Genomic DNA, 23,484 nt, shown 5'->3' with positions numbered 1-23,484 from the left:
AATATTTATATTGAACTGCACTTTTTGTAAGAGCTGCTCTGAAACTGAAAGTGTTACATTTTTCGATTTTCTTTTAAACAAACGGAAGTGTTTTTGGTAAAGTCAGGCATACTAGCAGATGACCGACAATCGATCCCTGGCGTCTGCCTGTCGCATTCCTAGACCGCGCAATCCAGTAGAGTCCGCTCCTATGATACGTCAGCGGCGCCGCCATATTAGATGTGGCAAGCCAAACCTGCAAACAGCAGCATTTTTTAGATATAAAGAACAATAACTTTAACATCTCTCTCAACTACAAGATGGACAATGTATCCGTCGCTTATCCAAAACGAGGAAATTCGGCAATTTTGATTTTAATAAACTCATGTTACAGTTTTATAAGAATTAAACCATATTGTGAATTCGCAATATTAAGTAACATGCATAGCTAAATATTGCTATCTCTACTCTACCTATTAATAGTCTGCCACCAGTTGCCAACTAGCTACCAAAATAATGTTATAATGATCAAACACAACCAGAAACAACTGTTTAGCCTTGTAAAAGGAAATTCCCCGAGAGGGTGCACACGACGGAGGCATTTTTTTTCTCCAGCTGCCATGAGAGTAATGGAGAAGTGGCCACATCTAAAATGGCGACGCCGCTGACGTATTGCAGGAGCGGACCAAAGCGGTCAATGCGCGGTTTATGTATTTCTTTACTGTCTAATGTCTATGGTCTTGTCGGCTCTCGGCAGACTCTCTAGCAGATGACAGAGCTGGTGAGGATGGCTTGAGGTTGATCATGGCTCTGTCGAGGGGTCTGAGATGTTGTCAGAGGATTTTCTCCTGGATTCCCGTCATCATTATCTCATGTGTCGTGCTCTGGTCTTATTACGCGTATGTCTTTGAACTGTGTTTCGTAAGACTTTACACTTATATTTGATCTGATTGGTTTGGGCTCATGGTTGTCGATCGTCTGTAATAAGGAAGTATGAAGAATACGTACAAATCCAACACGACTAATGTCAGTGTATTATGTTTATGTGGGTATTTAAAAAGCAATATGTAGACCAGATTTAAGTGAAGTTTTCTCTACATTCTCCTGTTTAAAGAACTGTTTACACTGGCTGATTTTCGGGCACCAGACTCATTTTAGGCACCATAGTCTTCACACATCCCACAAACTGCCTACCTAAATCTCATGTATGAGCAGCACAGTCAGCATATAACGTTACTGAACTGTATACAACTGTGTCTACGTCATAATGTCTGAAGTGATTTACACCTGTATAATGTTCAAGATGTTTATCTAGACATATTTTGGGACATCATATGAACCGTAATGCTACCTAAATATTTAAGTAGGCAGCCCATTAGTTCTGTGAAAACTGTGCTGAGAGACAGTCTTGTGTTATATGTGACTCATATTGATCTCATCTGCATTTCAGTAACTCTCACCAATGATCTAGAGAGGGGTAAGTTTAAACTTTATGCTGTCATTGCATATTAGTCTTCTTGATCTAGCCTAAATGATATAATAGTAAACAGTCAAGTTTAAGATGGATATAGTTTATTAACATATGACGTGTGAATATAACTGATGCTATGTGATGTGATTTTCTCGACAGTGACCTATCTGTTGATATTCCATGTGTGTTTTATAATGTTCTGTTGGACCTACTGGAAGGCCATATTCACACCACCGTCTGCACCATCTAAAAAGGTTTGTGTGTTGTGTGAGACTGTTAGATCTCAGGGGATGATCATCATAATCTAAACACATAAAACTGATGATGTGCTCTTGCTGTGAATCAGTTCCAGTTATCGTACACGGATAAAGAAAGATATGAGTTGGAAGAGAGACCAGATGTTCAGAAACAGATCCTTGCTGATGTTGCCAAGAAGCTTCCTATTTTCACACGTGCTCAGTCAGGAGGTAAAGCTTCCCTTTAACGAGTAGTTCTGCATAGTCTCTTAGAAGTCAAATGTTTCATTTTTTGATAATTTAATGCTCGCTCCAATTCTTTGTCAATATGCAAAGACACCTATAACTAAGACATTTATCCAAAGATTTCCCTTCAAACTGTAAACCGTCTAGTGCTATCAAACCACTCTGTATTAAAATTTTCACATTAACATCCAAATTCACACAGCAAGTAGGGCTGGGCGATATTCTTAAAAATCTTGATATCTTTACAGATTTTGTTGCTACTCGATAAACATCTTTTTTTTTTGTGCTAAAATAATAAAAAATAGATTTTGATAAAGCATTTGAAATAGACCTGGTGGCCACGTACTACTTCTTATTAAATTTAATGTGTAAATGCTGCTTAAGTGTCACTTGCTGTTACAATTTTGGGGAGGTCAAGTTACCTAGAGTACCATTTTTTTACAGTATTCGTGAAATTCATTAATTTCATTATTTCATATCCTCAACACATTTCATATTTAGGCATTTAGTAGACGCTTTTATCCAAAGCGACTTACAAAGATTAGTAAACAATAAAGTGATTTGTCATAGGGAGGCAATAATACAAGAAGTGCTTATACCAAGTTACAAGTTTTCACTATTCTGAAACAATACCTGTTGAGAGAGAGAAAGACAGTTAGTATTTTTTATGTTAGAAGAGGTGTGTCTGCAGTCAATATCAATTTGTCAAGTATTTTTGGAAGAGATGAGTTTTTTAGTCTTTCTTTTGAATATTGCAAAAGATGTGGTTGATCGGACTCCTATAGGAAAATCATTTCACCAGCACGGAGTAGTAAAGGAAAATGAGCGGGAATGTGATTTAGTGTCCTATGGTGAAGATATGACAGAGTGCTGATCATTTGCTGAAAGTAAGGTTCTGGATGGGGTGTAGGAATGTTTGAAAGTATGCCGGTGTGCACCCCAGTGAAAGTTCTGTAAGTGAGTTGTAGTGACTTATACCTGACACTGGCTTTAATCGGTAGCCAGTGGAGAGAGATAAAAAGCGGCATCCTGGAAGATGAGCCGAGCTGCTGTGTTCTGAACTAGTTGAAGTGGTTTGATAGGCTGTGCAGAAAGGCCAGCAATGAGAGCATTGCAAAGTCCGGCCTAGAGATTACCAGGGCCTGGATCAGGAGTTGTGCAGCATGCTCCATAAGGAATATATGCTCCATATATCTTCTCAATATTGTATTATGCAATACGACATGATCATGCTGTCTTTGCAGTGTAATGGGTAAAGGACCTTAGTGGTTCATCAGCCTAGCAGTTGAAGGAGAAGCCATGTGCCTGTATGATAGGTCCTAAGGGTGTTGTGTAGATGGAGAAAAGGAGTGGACCAAGCACTGATCCCTGAGGGACCCCAGTGACCATCTGGTGAGCTGGGACAGTGTGCCCCTCCACGACACCCTGAAGGATCTATCAGAGAGATAATATCTAAACCATTGAAGCGGAGTACCTGTGATCCCTAGCGATGATAGGGTGGCTAGTAGGATCTGATGGTTGACTGTGTCAAAGGCTGCTGACAGGTCTAACAGAATCAGAACCAAGGATTTGGATTCCAACTTTGTTAGCCATAATGCTTCTGTGACCGAGAGGAGTGCTGTTTTGGTAGAGTGGTTGCATTTGAAGCCTGACTGCTTGTCATCTAGTAAGTTGTTCAATGATAGAAAGGAAGATACTTGATTGAAAACAGCTAAACAGAAGGAGTGTGACAGGTCTGTGAGAGAAGGGTTGAGTGTGGCTTTTAAGCAGTGGCATGACCAGGGCATGTTTAAAAGTGAATGAAAATGTGCCAGTAAACAGGGAGGTGTTGATGATATGTGTGAGTGTTGATGCGAGTGTATCTGAAATGGCCTGTAAGAGATTGGTGGGAATTGGGTCAAGGGGACATGTTGTGGGGTGGGTGGATTGAAGTTTTGTAACTTCAGTGTCAGTCGGTGGAGAAAAAGAGGTGAAATGGTTGTTGGATGTGAGTGTAGTGTGTTTTGATATTTGTGGTGTAGAAAATTGGTTTCTGACAAATTATGTTTTGTTAGTGAAAAGATAAGCAAAGTCATCAGCTGATAACGAGGAAGTGGGTGGAACAGGAGGGGACAAAGCAGAGAGTTTTGAACAGCTGTTTTGTGATTTTGTGTTTTGTGGTAAAGTAGGATGTTTAAGCTGTAGTGACGTTAACTGAAAAAAGATCAGAAGTAACTGGTAGTGACAGAGATTGACAGAATTGTTAGATTTGTGCCATTTCCTTTCAGCAGCCCTGAATGTAGTTTGTTGCTCACGGAGAATGTCATATAGCCAGGGGCAAGAGAGAGTGGGCAAAGAGTGTCTAAACATGATGTTAGAGTAGAGGATAAAGTGTCATTGGCAGCATCAGCATCTAAAGACGAAAAGTGAGATGGAAGAGAGGATGCCACCTCAGCGGAAAGGGGAACAAGGGGAGAGAGAGCGAAGGTTAACCTGAAATGTACTGGAGACGGTGTGGGTGTGTAGGATGTAGGAAGGTGCATGTTGAAAGTTATGAAAAAGTCGTGAGATAGATACAGCCTTAATGTTGTCTGTAGTGCAGTTGCGGGTGTAGATGAGATCAAGCTGGTTTCCTGACCTGTGTGTGGCAGCAGTGGTGAGCCGAGTTAGGTCGTGTGATGAAGTCTGTAGCGTAGGGCTTCTTTAGGTGGATGTTAAAGTCCCCGGGTACGATGAGAGAGCTGCAGTCCTTGGGGAAAGAGGAGAGCAGCATATCAAGTTCCTTTATGAAGTTCAGAAGTGGACCTGGAGGGCAGTAAACTACAACGACATAAAGTTGAGTAGGAGAAACAGCATGGTATTCAAAAGAGTTATTTGTGCAATAACATGAAAATATCTTATATGAGTTATATATTACTCAGCCCTAACTTTGTGGTTGCTGTGTGATGTTTTTGGTGTTTCTCCTGAGAAGCTCCAAGCTGTCAGACGTGTCCTTAATATGAACACATCTGTCTCGTTTCCCAATGGGTCTTATGCAATCAGGCAATCTTTTAATTCATGCTTGCACAAAGCACGCTGTACTCATACTATCACGTAACACATAATGCATATTTGTACTTTCTTTGTTTGCACATTCCTATACAGTTGAACTGTTGCCTATATAATTACTGTGTGCATCATTATTCTGTGTACATTCTGTTTCTGTTCATTCTAGATTTCTGTTTTATTTAGATTCCAAATGTTTCTTTTATATTGTTATTTTGTGTTTTATTATTGGCTTTCTTTCTATTATGTTTATTACTTGCAAATTTCAAGCAGACCTACTTGTGATGATGATTTGAGTTCTGATTGATATAACCTCTCAGTACAAGCTACTTTACATGGACACCTTTTGGCTCCATCGAAATGAAATTTTAATTGATAAATCCTATCATAGTGTTTACATGAACACTTAATAATGTGATTGGATTGTTGTGTGTGTTTATATGGCACAAGCTTTAAATTAGATTTGATCATTTGACATGCGCACAATGCAGGTATATGGTTTCGTGCTGTTTCAGGATACACATGGAAGCCATGATTATATTTATCAAGCAGCAGCAAAAACACCCATTCATTGTGTCCAAAGAGAGCTTTTGACATCACACGGTGCTGCAGAGACCATCCACGAGAGCAAGTCCAAAGTCCACAGTTTTCCTTTGTACTGTATCGCTCCAGTAGCACTGCGCAACGCCGCGTGAAGTTGAACACACACATTTGTGGATCAGAGTACTCACCTTCATCTGCCTTTATAAAAACCTTCTGATGCACGCAGCAGGGTTACGTGAATGTTTGAGCTGCACACGGGACCAACAAGTAAGGAGTAATTGACGACAGGCCGTTAAATTATAAGAAAATATTTAATGCATGCATTATTTTCGAATAATTCAAAGGACCGGAGTCAATTATTACGCTTATACTGTACCACGGTTCCCACAAACATTGCTCTGGTGCCTTTTTTAAGACATTTGACAAGTTAGGTGTGCGGTTTACCGAAAAATAATCAACACCCATGGAAAATTTCTCAGCCAATCAGAATAAAGCATTCAACAGCCCTGTGGTGTGAAGCAATATAATAGGCATGTGAGAGGGCTGTGTGTCATCACGCACCAAACATTTCAGAATAAACAACACAGACTTAAAGGGACAGTATGTAAGAAATGTATATCAATGAATCATAAAATGCCCCTGATATGTCACTAGACATTAAGAAATAATTTTCATTTCAAATACTTATATCACTGACAACAGTGGTCTGGTCAGGATATTGTCATTTAAAAAGTGGAGTTGCAGCCCTCAACTGATGTTTATGTTGTCATTTTGTGTATTGGCCACCAGTTGTGTGATTGCAGTACCAGTTTTGGCCACAATCCTACATACTGTTCCTTTAACATTACGAAGGGTTCCAGTGTTAAAAGAGCCCTTTCTGTTTTTTTGCAAAACAATCGCATCCTAATAATGAGTAAGTGCGTGCTTCTTGGGGGTTTGGGAGGGGGGATTATTCCACACAGGCACAGTTTGGTTAGGTTAGGTATAATAAGAATGCGCCCTAACCAGATGTTGTGATTGGCAGTGTTCGGCTGTAAAACATGTGACTGAATGCAAACGCTGAAAGCTGATCTTCTTTGTCTTCATGTCTTCAGCTATCAGGTTCTGTGATCACTGTCAGGTGCTAAAACCTGACCGCTGTCACCACTGCTCCCTGTGTGAAACGTAAGTCAACCACCTTACAGATCTATGTTCCCCAACAAGCATTTACAATGGCAAGAGAAAGTATGTGAACCTTTTGGAATTTCATGGTTTTCTGAATAAATTTGTCATGAAAGGTGATCTGGCGTACGGACATTCACACATTATCCCGAAGAATTGTCTGATATACTTGGGAATTCATCTTCCCCTCAATGACTGCAAGCTGGCCAGGCCAAATCATAATGTTTCCTCCACCATACTTTACAGTCGAGATGATGTTTTCATGATGATATGCCGTGTTGTTTTGGGTTGTTTTCAATAAAGACATGAAAGATCAGAATTTCTATGTATTATTATTTTTAGACACATTATGTTTGTCAATACCCTTGACTTTTTGACATTTTATGACAAATTTATTCAGAAAATCATGACATTCCAAAAGGTTCACATCTTGCCACTGTATATAGTAGAAATTAAAGTTAAAAGGTGCAGTTTAACAACATGATTTGACTTTTGATTGGTTCATTGAATGATTTCTGTGCTCCTGTGTTTTGTAGATGTGTTTTGAAAATGGATCACCATTGTCCTTGGTAAATATGAATAGAATCTGCTTCCTCTTTTGTTCATTGTGTATTATGAGTAACAATGGATGGTATGGTGACATGTTTGTTTTATTTATTCAGGGTGAACAATTGTGTCGGCTTCTCCAACTACAAGTTCTTCTTGCTCTTCTTGTCATACTCTATGGTGTACTGTGTGTTCATAGCATCAACAGTGTTTCAGTACTTCCTCGGATTCTGGGCGGTGAGTTTCAGCATGTACTGTAGTTTAACTTGAATTTGTGGGTTATTTACTAAAAAGGTGCAAAATTAAATAACACAGGTGCAACAGCTGATTTCCATAATGACCAACGCAATCTACTAAGAGCAGCGCAAGTTAGTTCAGGGTCGCAAATAAGTAGAACTGATGCTTCTGAAGGTGCGGGTGATCTACTTACACCTGATGTGCTTGAGTTCAGCACCACGGACATCACAGCTGAAAATGCAGGGTGTGAAATTCCAAAACAAAGCCATAGTATACTAAAAAATGAAGTTTTACAAGAAGTTTTGAAACACCTGCTATTGTGTGACTTCTCCTAGTTCCTTCAGCAAATAAAAAAAATTGCTTGGCAAACACATTTATTTAATAATATGTTCCTTTGGCATTCCAAATAAACTGCTAGGTGTTAAAAAATCCTCTTCCTTGTACCACATGCTCTCTGATCTCTGTGATGCCTCTTCCTATCAGCAACAATTGCAGCCATTTCAAGCACAAAATGATTTAAGACATGCTTTTTCCGGTCTTAACCCGTTAATTGGCACTGTCCCGTGAGTGGGACACCTACGTTTATTTCAATATTTTCTATGTAAATGTTAATCTATCACGACAAACTATATATTGTTGGAAAGGTCTAAGAATGTAGTTTTCATATTTCAAAACCTTTTAGCATTAATAATAATGCAGTAACTGTAATTTATTCATTTGTGACACAAGTATGCAGCAAACCTCAAAGCAAACCAGCACAAACCTCAGTTTTTTGACAATTTTATGTATTAAAAACGATACTATATTGCATTTTTATTTATTACAAATAAATGTAAACTGCTTTAAAAAAAATTATATTTTCACCTCCAGACACTTCCCTAAAAAATGTTGAAAGGGTTAAATAATGGCGCAAATACCAGTTATATCACATGCTCAAACATGAGTAAATTGCGTGAATCATTTAAATAATCTCCTCCCATAAATTTTGCATCTCAAAGGGAAACTCCTAGAAATGCATATGCAATAAGGTCAGTCGCAAAAACAACTAGACCACACCTTTACAGCGCTAAATATCCACTGCGTGTCTTTAGTAAATCCCAACAGTCATTATTTAATGCCAAAATGATGGTTTGTGTTGGCAAAAGCTGTTAGTAAATCTGGCCCTTGAAGTTGAAATGAAATTGAAATAAAAAAACGTAATTTTTTAGGAATATTGTGGTATTTTTTTTTTTACAAATGACAGCTTCATAATTTTTTTCCAATTCATGCGCCCTCTTAACCTTAAACGCAAATCTCCTCCCCTCTTCAAAACTATCTCTCTTTACTTCCGGTCATATGGTATGGCAGGTGGGCGGGGTCGGGAAAAAGATTACAGCGTTAGCAATTAACAGTTTGACCCAACTTCAAACTATCCAATCAATTTTTGATGGACGAATAAGTCCCGTCCTACCTTTTTTCATTTCAGAAGCCATTTTACTTGGATATATACGTCACCACATCGAAAATAAGACACTTGCTACTTCCGTTTTATGGCGACTTTAATATAAGTCTCAGGTGTGTCTAGAATGTATCTGTTTCAGCTCAAAAAACCTCACAGATCATTTATTATAGCGTGTCCAAAATGCCCCTATTTGGGTGGGAGAAAAAAGCGCCATTAGAGCTACAACATGCTAACAAACACATTTAGAAAAGCTTTTGGGTCAAATTAACCAGTCAATCAGTGGCTGTGGGCGGGGCTTATTCAGTGTTACATCACATTACAGAGGAGCATGTCTAATGATACTGCTTTGCTTTAAAGGGGATTTATTTATGCCCAAATACCTTGTAAAAAGTGAATTTTGCGTAATAGGTGCCCTTTAAAATAAACAACATAAACAAAATGTTGCTAAAATGTATAGATGAGTCCAGTTCGATGGACACATTTAAATATGCTTAAATTAGCATGAGGAGTTTTGGTGTCAAACTCAGTTCCTGAAGGGAGTTTAGCTCAAACACACCGGCCTGAATATTTCTAGTAATGCCGCTGTCACACTCGACTTTCAGCATGCATCATTTCTACACAGACACTTGCATATGTGGGCAGTAACCAGATATGATGTCACGTGTTTACATGTCACAGATTCTGAACTGCTTGCACAGTTATGGTCGCTTTTATTATTATTGTACAAAATAGGATTGTGCGATACTGTTATTTTTACTTAACCTTAAAGGGACCCTTTGACATTGATCATCTATAGGTCATCACACCTTCATGTGACACAAGGTCACAGGTTAAGAAATCACCTGATACTGGAACTTTGGAATGCAGTGAAATTTGCACAAACTTGCGTTTTCTGTCTAACACATTTGCATGCGTATGAATGGAAGTGAATGAAAGTACAGTGTGACTACACCTTAATCCTGAAGATCCTGATTGGCTGGATTAATTGGTCTGTTTATTCAGGTTGATCCTAAATTCTGCAGGACTGTTGATGCCTTAAAGGAGTCCTTATTATGCTTTGTCACATTTTTTATGTTATTTAGCGGTGATGTTTGAGTATAAAACTGATCTGCAAAGTTACGATGAGGCTCAAAGTCCACTCCCAAAGGAAATCACTAACAGAGAACTAAAACAAACAGACTAACATCTGCTGTGAGAGCTAGTCTATCTAACACAGAGATATTGTGTGAACCTTTTTTTAAAGGTCTATGACATTGCATTAAATGTATAAGACAATTACAAAGAAAAACCTCTACTGAAAAGCATAATGTTCAAGTTGTGCTTACAAAGGTTGTTGTGTTAAATTATTTGTTTTACTAAAACTGATGCCATTATTAGTGTTAACATTATTAGGAAAAGCCTGTTTGTATCTGGTTGTTAGGGAGATCTTCCCAGCGGACCAGCCAAATTCCATGTGCTTTTCCTTTTGTTTGTGGCTCTCATGTTTTTTGTCAGTCTCATGTTCCTGTTTGGTTACCACTGTTGGTTGGTGGCTAAAAACAGATCTACACTTGGTGAGCGATATTTTCACCTACATTAAAAGTACAGTATGATCTTTCAGCTTTGGTTATTAGATATGATTTATATGTTAGACTGATATAGCTGTAGTGTATTCTGAATGGTTTTCATTTGTGTTTACCAGAGGCGTTTTCGGCACCAGTGTTTCAGAACGGTCCTGACAGGAACGGCTTTAATCTCGGCTTCAGCAGAAACCTCCAGCAGGTGTTTGGGGAAAATAAAAAGCTCTGGTTTATACCAGTGTACACAAGGTGAGCTTGTGTCTGAACTAGCTGGAAACAGTCAAACCTAGGCGTTATGGTCCACACATACAAATATTTAAATGTATCTAACCCTGTTTCTGGAGGCACATTTCCTGCAGATTTCAGCTCCAATGCCAGTCAAACACACCTGAACCTGCTAATCAAGTTGTGCAGGGTTACCTAAAAATTAGAAGCAGGTGTATTGGAGTAGGGTTGTAACTAATATATGTAGGACAGGTGCCCTCCAGAAATAGAGTTGGAGATGTATGGTTTAGATAAACTGATGCAAAACAGCAGCAACATTAGACGATGTGCAAAGGTGTAAACAACACTATGTATTCAAACTGGTGCATTAAAGACCAGACACACTGAAATGTATAATGCTTAGTCCAAAAATTATATTATAATATAAATATATTAATGGGTTTCTATAGCTCAAAACGTAGAGTATTACATTAGCAACATGAAGGTCAAGATTCCAATCCCAAAAAAAGATTTGGATAAAACTAAATGTAAATAACAATCTAAGCTACTGTACGTTTAAATGCTCAGTTTTCATTTTGGTAGTAATATGAATAATTCAAAAAGATGCAAAAGCAGCTAAACTCAAAAATTATGTAATGGTATTAACCGAATGCTCTCGGCACATATTATATGTTAATCAAATACTTTAGATTCATATCCGCTTAATCCCAGCCTTAGGTTACTCAGAAGTACTGATTTGAAAAATCTGTTAAGAGTCGGATAAAAAATGCTCAATTACAAGAGAAAACGTGTCAGATGCACTCGACTGTGGGTTCACACCAGCCGCGGTAGAGGCGGCAAAAACACGCCATTTGCACGTAGTTGGATGCTTGAACATTTTGAGTTTACTTGCTTCATTCGCGTGTGAAAGCCACGCATGAAATTCCAGTCATGTGAGTCATTTGCGTGGAAATTTGTGCCATGGGAGGGGCTTCTGCAACTCCACTCGCTCCCTGTTTTTCAACTCGCGCGTTTCCGGCGGCATCTGCTTTGCAGCATCTGTTTCGCGCCATTCACGCGTACCGCAGAATGCCTATTCTTGTCTTTGCATTGACTTAACATGTGAATCACTCGCGCTTGCCACCTCTTCCACCACTGATCTATATAAATGACTGGATTGCGCATGACGTCACAACTGTGATGCCACCGCGCCGCCATATTGGTATACCCAAACATTGTATTAAATTAATGGACGCAATCAGATTTTAATGATAAAAATCACTTTACTAGTCTTCGTTTTTATATCTGAAGTTACCCTGTACATTATTACAACACAAACGTCCTAAGCATGTACATAGTTATTTACTGAAAGTTGTACATTTTAGTTTTTAATCAGTTATTATACATTCATCTTCATTACAGTATCAGATCAGCAGACAGACTGCAGCATATTTAGTATTAATGACAAACGTGCTCATTCTGAAATCTAAATAAATAATCATACTTTGTACCGTATGTGCATGCAATAATTAGTTGGTTTTATGTTATCTAAACTTACAAGTTACCTAAACTTATTTAGAGAAATATCGCTGACCGTGTAGCTGAATGTCAAAAAAAACTTTATTTATACCCGTGTCATTAACAGAACGCAGCAGACACACTCACCTTAACGGTTTTTTATAAATCCATTTTCCTGCCTGATTAAAGCATACACATTGCAAATAACACCAGAATTAACAGTTAATTTACATACACATATCCTAAAAATAATCTTGCGTGACTGATACGCTGTAAAGCGGGTGAATTTAAAACATGATTTTGAATGGAAGTCAATGACGCCGTCTGCCGGTTGGGTATACCAAGATGGCGGCTCGAACTCTGCGCTGGCTTCACCTCACGCTGTTACATAAGCGTTCTATGCACAATCCAGTCATTTATATAGATCAGTGTCTTCCACGTCTGGTGTAAATGCTACATTAGAGGGTTTGGCATCTGAGCTCTTTAAATCATACATGTATACAGTGCATTAGGCTTGTGATTGTTTTTCATATGTTGTGTGGTTTGGTATATTTATATCATAGCGAAGGTGATGGACACTTTTTTCCCCTGAGGACCTTGCGTGAATCTGAAAACCCTTTACTGGCCAATGAAGAGAAATGGATGGAGAACGGTGAATCAGATGAAGAGAGTGCAGGTGAGATTGACACAATGATAAAACAGAGCCGAACTAATACAGTGAATTAAAGGATTAGTTCACCCCAAAATGAAACATTTTGCCATTACGTACTCACTTTCATGTCTTCAAACCGCTGATGGCTTTCTTTCTTCTTTGGAAGCAAGACACAGATTTTTTTAAAGGGCACATATACCCATTCAGGGCTCAAAATTAACTTTTTTATTTGGTAGCACTGGTGCTCCCAACTTTAAAGAGTTAGGAGCACCAGCAAAAATTTAGGCGCATCCATCCAAAAATTAAAAAACACCACAACTACAATGTAAATGTTAATAGATTTATTTTATTAAAAATAAAACACCACCACCGGGCTTTACACGTCCTATGGCCAGCATTTAAAAGTTGGTCTTCTATTTTATTTTATTTTATTTTTTGCTGCATAAATTCCTAAATTAATACCCAAATGCTGTTGAAATAGTATAACAGCAATAATAATTTAACAATTACAGGTAACATGATTAAGATTACATAGAAAATCTAGCAAACACGTAAAACACTGATTAATTGTGACATTACAAAAGTGACCTTAATATAGAAGGCTAATATATATATTGGTATTGATAACTGCATTACCAGGATGCTTTTACTACTAAATAGGCAATGTTTTAAAAAATACAACAAAAACATACCATCAGCATTGTCGTGTTCCACAGCAACATGGACCACAAGGATGTTTGTCGAGTGTCCATTCACCAGCGCATGCGCACATACACCATCAAACACACTTTGACAGACAGGTCGGTGTCTCCATCAATAATAAACACATTTGTCATGACACGTCTTGTGTTTTTGGCACTTTCGCCATGTTTAAGCAAGGTACATCTGGCGCTTAAAATGTTTTGATTCCGCCATTAACGCCGTTTTACAGGATTTACAGTAAACACAGTAAGTTACATTTTTATAGCGGAGACACTCGAAATCTTTAAGCCACTCTCTCTGAAAGGATTAACGTCAACTCGTATTTTCCGGTGGTGGAGTTACATTTGAATCCGGATCGTCGTCAAAAAATACAGTAATAACCTTGGCTGTAATCTGCTCGCTCTCGTCATGCTCGCGACGCGTTCGTCTTTTCATATTTCCGCGCTTCACGGCAACAAGGAATGACTGACGCTCATATTAGCCAATCTGCGGTCTTCATTAAACGCAAGAACTTAATGGTGAAATTTGATTGGTTATGTATCGTTGGAGAGAACACTGAACCTGGGACAGCGCCAGCACGCAGGATCACAATCAACTCGCGTCACAACAAAATGGGCAGTCGCACAAATGCTCCCAAATATATTTTAAGGTCGCACAGATTAAATTTCGGTCGCATATGCTGTTTTTGTGTCTGTACCTTTAAATGCAAATGAGCTACAGCTCCAGACCTAACGGGGATTAAAAAGAAGGAGAGTGTGGGTTTATTTCATTGTAGGGTGGTTATATTCACACACTGCCAACACACATTTATGTCCAAACACCTTGTAAAAGTGGATTTTGCATAATATGGGCCCTTTAAGTTTTGATTAGATTTTTCTGTTTACAATACAGTAGATTCTGTCCAAGCTCAAAAAAGTCTTTAAATAAATATATATAATATATATCTCAAGTGTATCCTGATGTAACGGAACAGAATAATTGGTCTTTTAACTAGATTGAAACCGTGAAAGTGTCTGAGCCCCAAACATAACCGGAAGGCTATTCCAGAGTTTAGGATGTGAAAAGCTAGCAACGCCAATTAATTTCAACTTAAAAATAAAAGCAGCAAAAATGTTTTACATGTGTGTTGAAGGACATTTACATGCACTCTGAATCAGGTGTGTGCCAGTAGTTGTGGTGGATTCTCAGTAGAAAAAATTCTTTTTAAATTATATTGCCAGTATTTTTAATATACTTTCATAATATAGTAATGTATGTTTTCTTATTTATAAGGGATAGGGATGTTATGCAATTTACTCTTTTATTTTGTAATGTGATTTAACAATCAAATGCTGTTATAGAGGTTATATAAATTCGCTCATGTTGGTTTCAGAGGATGAGAACGGCTCTTCAGTCACTATCAGAACAGAAACATAATCTCTGGACGGGATTTATATTAGGTGAGTATTCTTTACTGACGTAAACATCATATTACTAGTGTTCAGACTTGGAGTTAGGGATTTAAACAAACCACTAACCCTAAATATTAAACATATCATGCTTAGCTGAGATCAGAGGCTAGAATAACATAAAGGCACCTATTTGAATAGTCTAAAGTGCACGGCGTAAGTGCACTTAAAGCTGTCCGAGTTCACTTTTGCTACTTTAACGACAGGAAAAATGGTCTATGCGCCTGGCGCCCTGTCTAAAAGTGTTGTTCCTATTCTCGTAATGGGTGTGTTTTGGGTGTAACGGGCAGTGGCGGCTGGTGCTAAAAAAATTTGGGGGGCGCAAACACACTAAAAATCAAACTTTTACTGTAGTAATGCAGTACTCTTAATAGCCATTTATCAGGTGATGAGTATCATTAGCATTTAATGCTAAAAATGTTACAGTTGAAATCAAACGCACGAAATAAATGTACTATGAATCTGTAATTAACTAATATCAAGGTAATCATTCACACTCACGCACACATGCACACACACACACACACACACACACACACACACAGAGCAACGAGAGAGAGAGAGAGAGAGAGAGGTTGCGATAGACATTTTCAATCTTCGTCATTTTTTTTGAAAAACAGCGTTGTAAAGAGTCCTTCGCAGTCATTTATAATCCGTCATTTCATGTTTTATTATTTTCATTTTCGTTCACATGTCCATTTCTAATCATAAACTTACAAGACGAGCATACAACTCAAATGTGTTTATTCATTTGTTTAGAGAACAGATAAACGCGGAGACCGTGCATCACTTTACCATCACACGAAGCAGATGAATTAATGTTTTTTTTCTCACAATGACAGCGGAGGCAATAAAACACGGAGCTTTATGCTGAACAGGCAAATATGAACAAATCAAATAACAAAATACTACTGCGATTAAAATATCAATAAACATGTAAAAATCTGAATTGAACTAAACTCATCTGAAACCATCTTATGTAATAAACGCATTAAGGCAGATTAATGCAGACTCTTGTCATTAGATTTTGTATCTTTACCTTAGACAGGCGTCTTGTTGCAGCGCTCCTGACCTGTAGTGTTTAACTTCAGCAGCCATGCGCAGACCAATAAGTGTATGACATCAAAAAATCGCGAGAATATCTAGAAACCAGGGCGTCATTTGAGCAACACACTGCCACCAACTGGACATACATAGGAATTACATTCTCAAGTTGAGTTGTATGGGCATCTGCCAAAATGGCGCTCATATTTTTCTTTATCCTGCTTAAATTTTCTCCGTCAAAGACTTTTCGTTTAACGCGACCGAATACACACAAAAAGAGACACTAAAGTTGCCTAACCACAGGCTCGTATGTTTCTTTTTGCTTTTATAGCCATAGCACAAGCACATTTTCCCCTCACAACAGACTAAGTAACTGTTACATACAGTTCATCAGCTCAATATGCATGGTTCGTGAAGTTTCCTTAAAAACAGTGGTTTTCTCGTGGGTGCTTTTTAAACTCTACAACACTGTACAACAACAAAACTAACAACAAAGTTGACCAAGCCACGAAATATACCGGATTATATGAGCAGCACTCGCTCTCATTATGTCCACGCAACACAAGCTCAAAAGCGCCACAAAAGTTCATGTCGTGCACGTCTATCACGCATTCAGACTTTAAAACAGCAAACAGGGAAAAAATAAAACTCAAGAAGACTTACATAATATCCAGCTAGCCAACTCCGTTTGCCATGAGAAGTGGTGGAGAACACAGACTGCCATCATTTGACTCCGTTGGTCGATCTGATCCAAGCTTCTTAATCCTTTATTTATTCATCAATTAAATACCTTGTATAGGGTGATTTTGTAAGGATAAAAGCATATTTTCCTTCATCTCAAGATATTTCACTTGCTTTCACTGATCTGTACTGTAGCTAGCAGTTAACACAGCAATCTCCAACGCGGTTATGAGACTCTTCGAACGATCCAATCACAGGAGGTAAAAAACATTAAAAGCAATATTGATTTGCTTTCAACATAAGTGGGAGTGTTTGGGACGCACAGTCCTGCGCCCCAGGGCGGATCCGAAACCAGCCACTTAGAGCTCAGCCTCAGGTCACATGTTTTTACCCTTTTTCCTGACCTACATAGACACTCATTAGGGGTGCGCCCCAGACACACAAACATGACACACACACAACGAACTCAGTTTTGATTTTTAATTGTTTAAATAAATTATAACATGACTAACAGTGAAATAGTACAACTAAATGGATTTATTTTGTATTAATTTGCACTATATATTTCACTTTTTGGTAACATGTTAAAGTAGCTTTCCTCTCTGGCCAGCTTTAAGGAGGCGGCGCCCCAGCGCCCCTAGTGACCAGCCGCCACTGGTAACGGGCAATAATCCAATGAGAGTCTCATCCCCTTTAAAAGCCAGTTGCACTCACGCCATGCCGATTCTCTATTTACATGGTAGAGTTTGTAAGCAGAAAAACTGTAAGCAGAGGAAGAAGACCATCAGTTTAAAGGAACAGTATGTAGGATTTTTAAATGACATTATTACACGGCTCTCTGGAATGCTTGATTCTGATTGGTCAGTTGAGAAATTTGCAGGTTTGTTCTTTTCAAATAATAACTTCTCCAAAGTAATAACGCATAGCCGGACTACTTGTAAGTTTAAAATCCCTCCGCGCCAACAAAGATTACTGTTTGGCGCCATCTTGTGACAAACACTGGACAACCACAATTAAGAATGGAACATTTTGACATTAAAGGCGGAGTCCACGATGTTTGAAAAACGCTTTAGAAAAGTAGACGGGCCGACTACCAAAACACACTTATAGCCAATCAGCAGTAAGGAGCGTGTCTAATAACCGACATCCTTGCCGTCCAGATTCTATTGGGGTAGGGCCGTGTTTGTTTAGGTGATTTTGTCAGGAACTGGAGACATGGACGAATGAACCCATACGCAAACGATATCGGGGAGTGAACACTGAACATTTAATAACAAAGAACAAGAAAACAAAAGCCCACGTGGGGGCAAAACTACATACAACATGAAATACACTGACATAACATGATTTTACAAGACTAGATGAAAAACTAAACTGAATGAACAATGAGCACAGCTTGACATGACAGGAATGAACACAATGAACCAGCGCCAGACAAGAGACAAGAGGAGATTAAATAGGGAAACTAAACGAGGGCAACACAGGTGCAAGGGATGAACTAATAATGAATAATTAACAGGGAGAACAAGGGGGCGGGGCCTAGAGACGGGACACCAGAGGCCATGCCACACTTAACAAGGCATGAACCTCCAAATGAAACAAGAGACTGTCAGAACTCTGCCACCACAATAAAACATAAATATAAAACAGACTCTTGTGGCAGAATCCTGACAGTAGCCTCCCCCAAAAGAGCGACTACCAGACGCTCCTCAGGGGAACACATAAGACAAGACCAAAAACACTAAACAAAACAAACATGAGTCCATGGGCACACAAAACAAAGTCCATGAACCAAGGTCCGTAGTCACAGCTCCGCGGGACAAGTCGACCGCGAGAGCTGTGCGGGACAGGAAAACTGCGCAGGTTAGGCGGATCCGGCCGTGCTGAACGTGCAAGCTTCTGCGGCTCCGGTCGCGCAGGACGCACTGGCTTGGGCAGCTCCGAGCGCGCTGAATGCGCTGGCTTGGGCGGCTCCGGCCGCGCTGAACTGTGCAGACTGGGCGGCTCCAGCTGCGCTGGCTTGGGCGGCTCCGGCTGCGCAGGACGTGCTGACTTGGGCGGCTCCGACTGCGCTGGACACGCTGGCTTGGGAAGCTCCGGCCTCGCTGAACGCGCTGGTCTCGGCGGCTCCATCCGAGCTGAACGTGCTGGCTTCGGGGGCTCTGGTCGCACTGAACGCGTTGGCATCGGCAGCTCCGGCGGCGCTGAACGCGCTGACATCGGTGGCTCCGGCGGCGTTGAACGCGCTGACACTGACAGCTCCGGCGGCGCTGAACGCGCTGGCTTCGGTGGCTTCAGTCGCGCTGGACACGCTGGCTTCGGGAACATCGACCGCGCTGAACGCGCTGGCTTCGGCAGCTCCAGATGCGCTATACGCGCTGACTTCCCCGACATCGCTGCTGGGTTCAGTGTTGGCTGGTTCATTCTGTCAGGGACTAGAGACATGGACGAATGAACCCATACGCAAACGATATCGGGGAGTGAACACTGAACATTTAATAACAAAGAACAAGAAAACAAAAGCCCACGTGGGGGCAAAACTACATACAACATGAAATACACTGACATAACATGATTTTACAAGACTAGATGAAAAACTAAACTGAATGAACAATGAGCACAGCTTGACATGACAGGAATGAACACAATGAACCAGCGCCAGACAAGAGACAAGAGGAGATTAAATAGGGAAACTAAACGAGGGCAACACAGGTGCAAGGGATGAACTAATAATGAATAATTAACAGGGAGAACAAGGGGGCGGGGCCTAGAGACGGGACACCAGAGGCCATGCCACACTTAACAAGGCATGAACCTCCAAATGAAACAAGAGACTGTCAGAACTCTGCCACCACAATAAAACATAAATATAAAACAGACTCTCGTGGCAGAATCCTGACAGATTTCAAACATCAACATTGGCTTTTAAACATCGTGGACTCCCCCTTTAATTTTAACATGTACGAAAAAAACAAAACATTTAAACAGTGGATAGAAGAACGAACAACGACAAGACACAGAGAGCTTACTGAGACTGAACTTGACAAAATAGAGCATGACAGCTATGAAGCCAACACTCAAAAAAATACAGAATGGGCATTAAAAGTTCTCAAAGACTGGCTAAAAGAGAAAAAAATGAAGACACACAAGTATGAAGCAGAGGATCTTAATCAGGTATTACGATCATTTTATGCATCTGTGCGAAGATTCGCGGAAGGATAAAAATGTTAATTTAAAACAAATATGCCAATAAAATGTTTAAAATTCATATTCATGTCCAGTTTTTTTTCTTATGTGGCAAGTAGCCGTGTAATAAGCGGGATAATGTAGAGGCAGCCGGTAGTTATTGGGAAATAAGCCCCTTCAGTGTGATACAAGACCCTCCGCTTCGCGTCGGGTCCTGATCACAATGTCGGGGCTTATTTCCCGATAACTACCGGCTGCCTCTACATTATCCCTTACATCAGTGGTTCTCAATCTTGTTCCTGGGGACCCCCTGCTCTGCACATTTTGTATGTCTCTCTATCCTGCAACACTTTGCTTAGTTCATGGAGCTCTCATCTAATGAGCTGATGATTAGAGTCAGGTGTGTTAGATAAGGAATACATATAAAATGTGCAGAGCAGGGGGTCACCAGGAACAGGATGGAGAACCACTGCCTTACATATCCTTGCCAGACCACTGTTGTCAGTGATATAAGTATTTAAAATGAAAATGATTTCTTAATGTCTAGTGAAATATCAGGGCCATTTTATGATTAATTGAAATAAATTTCTTACATACTGTTCCTTTCAAATTGATGTTATAAATGTGTTGTGTTTTATTTATTGAATTGGTTATTTCTGTAATTAATTAATTAATTGGTTCTCTTAAAAGTCATTATTTCAGTCATGGAGTATTAAGTAAAATAATCCGATAAAGTATGATACATGATCAAAGGTTTTTATAAGAATAATTTACAAATATACAAAAAAAATGCATGCATAAATACTTTATATTTGTAACAAACAGGAGATAAAGAATTTACAAAGTTCAGCACTGGGACAACGCCATTGAGTGTTTTGAAAAATATTACTTAAAAATGTTTCTCATCTCAACATGTCCAGAGGTACAACGTCTTTATTTACAATAAATCCGTGGGGTAGCATTTAAAAAAAAATCTAAATAAATGCAAAATTTGCATTTTTTTTAAAAAGAGCAAAAAAAGCTTACTTGCCAGGCTACAGGTGAAGCAGCTCTTCACGCCTTCTAAAGTCCTGTAATCGGCCCTTATTTATGTGCAAGAGACTCAATAATAATCTTTCACATTTGAATTCTTTTATTTTTCATATTTAATAACGTTTGTGTGCTGCTGCGCATCCATGTGAACACGCGTTGTTGTCGTCCCGCTAATAGGCGCATACTAACAAGCTTTGACTTTAGACTAGGTTGTAGTTGTCTATTTTAATAGCTTCAAAATAGCAACGCCCCAACAATGTGCCTGAACACACTTTGTTTTCAAGCCAGCACACCCATGGGCGCACAAATGCATTTGCTATTTAAACAATGTTGCGCTGGACATGAAATGATAACTGCATCGGGCTGAAGCTAGCAAAAACACTTGCGTTACTGTTTGCGCTGCATTGCGCCAGGTGTATGAAAGGGCCAAAAGACATTTATGGGCCAGTAAGCAACCAATCAACACATACCGTATAGGAAGCCCTCATCATAACACCCTATTAATGATACAGCAGTCCCTTACGAAAATTAACCATGTTTTTTTTGTAAAAGTGTAGTAACAATTTTGTTTTGTATTGATTACTATTTGCCAATTACTAGTGCTGGGCAAAGATTAATTGCGATTAATCGCATACAAAATAAAAGTGATTTTTGGCATAATATATGTGCGTGTACTGTGTCTAATTATCATGTATATTTAACCACATACACATTCATATATTTATTTCAGAATTGTTTTACTTATATATACATTTTTTAAATTTATATTTAATATAGAATATATAAAAATATAAATAAATATATATAAACATGTAAATGTTTCTTAAATACATACATGAATGTGTGTGTATTTATTTTTACATAATAATTACATACAGCACATACTCATATGTTATGCCAAAAATCACTTTTATTTTGTATGCGATTAATCGCGATTAATCTTTGCCCAGCACTACCAATTACCTTTTTGTTTTTGTCTAAACTTTAGTAAAACCATGGTTAGTTTCGTTAACCAACCCATGACGCCCTGGCATTGCAGTGGAAAGCATCGCTTAAATTATCTTCAGAAAAATTTACTTCAATCACTTTTTTTCTTTTAGCTAACATTTGTTTGTTTTTTATTTAACTAGTGGAACACACTACTTCACTTCAAACATAAACATCCAGAACGGTTTGAGGAAAGCATCCGTTTTTGAATGTGACAACTCCATTCCAGTTCCTGGATCATTCCTGAAGAGCATGTTCATTAGGAGCCAATTATAGCAGACTGTGGAGATTTCATTTCTTAATTTTGAACTTAAAACTCATTGTTGAATGTTAACAAATATCATCTTTTCTGAAAAAGGAGCGTCACAGGACAATCAGTGACATTTTCAGATGTCGTCGACCTGTTGGACTGTGCATTATAATGAAAAAAAAACCTGACACATATCCGTCATAAATAATCATATAGTTGCCTGTAGTGCTGGAGGTATTTACAGGAAGCTTTTGATTTGATTTATGCTGCATTTTAATTCACATTATGGAGTGAATCTCATGAAACCCATTAAGAACATGTCAGTTCATATTTCAGACCAAAATCAAAAGCGGGCAAAAGTTAATTTGCTTAAAGTACATTTTGAGGACTACTTTGAGATGTTTCATGTTGTGGCATTGTTTTCATGATCTCACCCTCAATTCTTACCACTGCAAGGCCAAAAAGTGTAATAAATAAATATAACTGTATTGTGAAAGTCATAACAGTATTTGTTGTACTGGTTTGTAAAAGTATTTTGTTTCTATAATACAGTAAGAAAGTCTTTTGATTTTGGTCCTGAGATTGACAGATGAAACAAACAGAAACACAGCTGCCACTGTTAAGGGTTTGTTTCCACCACTTTGCATATTCATGTGGTTGGAAATCCTATGCATTTATTCACTCTACACAGTTATATCATTGATTTTGCCTGTCAGTTTTATTAAGCTTTGTTTATTGTTTAATTCTGAATATATTTCTCTTGTAAAAAGGGGGCACTCTGACCGTTTATTAATTTATCTTTTTCTTTTGCATTGTGATGCAGTATAAACATTTTCTTACCTCTCTGTACATAATTGTGGGCTACTGAGAACCTGATTTATTATTGTCCAGTAGTCTTCTAACATGTAAAACACAAAATAAGATGTGATTTCATACAAGTGCATTGGCATATCATCAAACTCATAATCCCATCATATGACTGTTTTCAGTTAGACTGTAGAAATGTCTTGTAAGATGCTACCACAAACAATAATCATGTTTTCCACTGGTGTTACAGGAATAGTTGTGAGATAGATCTGGATATTATTGTATAGTTATAAGGATGTTGTATTGTGAGTGGGTGGGCATCTTTTACAGTTTTGTCAAAGTTTGGCAAGTTATTGTATTTTTATAAGTCCTGTATTTGTATTGCTTTGTTTTATTGTGTATGCTACCAAAGCTTTTTTATTTAAACTTCATCTGAAATCATTATATGTGATTACATGCCAATGGTACAAAATACAGTATGTATTGTTTTAAAGGTCTTCAGATCATTAAATATCAAAAATCCTTTCTTA

At 38.6% G+C, this 23,484-nt stretch overlaps 1 protein-coding gene across 1 annotated transcript; it reads left to right on the top strand.

The window, feature by feature from the left end:
* Positions 1-724: 724 nt before the first annotated feature.
* On the top strand, positions 725-23,484 carry zdhhc15b (zDHHC palmitoyltransferase 15b). The gene is made up of 12 exons (XM_073854018.1): positions 725-904; positions 1,433-1,456; positions 1,610-1,704; positions 1,797-1,917; positions 6,594-6,663; positions 7,197-7,229; positions 7,323-7,443; positions 10,305-10,437; positions 10,566-10,692; positions 12,729-12,841; positions 14,892-14,958; positions 22,041-23,484. Exons 1-11 carry the CDS (start codon positions 784-786, stop codon positions 14,933-14,935), a joined length of 1,002 nt encoding a protein of 333 aa, XP_073710119.1. The 5' UTR covers positions 725-783; the 3' UTR covers positions 14,936-14,958; positions 22,041-23,484.

This window comes from Misgurnus anguillicaudatus, chromosome 16, assembly GCF_027580225.2.
Source record: "Misgurnus anguillicaudatus chromosome 16, ASM2758022v2, whole genome shotgun sequence".
Lineage (NCBI taxonomy): Eukaryota > Metazoa > Chordata > Actinopteri > Cypriniformes > Cobitidae > Misgurnus > Misgurnus anguillicaudatus.
This window is presented reverse-complemented; position numbering and strand designations above follow the sequence as displayed.

What these genes read in the sequence shown, in the direction of transcription:
- zdhhc15b (XM_073854018.1), top strand. Translation starts at nt 784, where the DNA reads ATGGCTCTGTCGAGGGGTCTGAGATGTTGTCAGAGGATTTTCTCCTGG. An exon ending in CGTCTGCACCATCTAAAAAG is followed by an intron (nt 1,705 to 1,796) that starts GTTTGTGTGTTG and finishes GCTGTGAATCAG; the next exon opens with TTCCAGTTATCGTACACGGA. An exon ending in TAAAAACAGATCTACACTTG is followed by an intron (nt 10,438 to 10,565) that starts GTGAGCGATATT and finishes TGTGTTTACCAG; the next exon opens with AGGCGTTTTCGGCACCAGTG.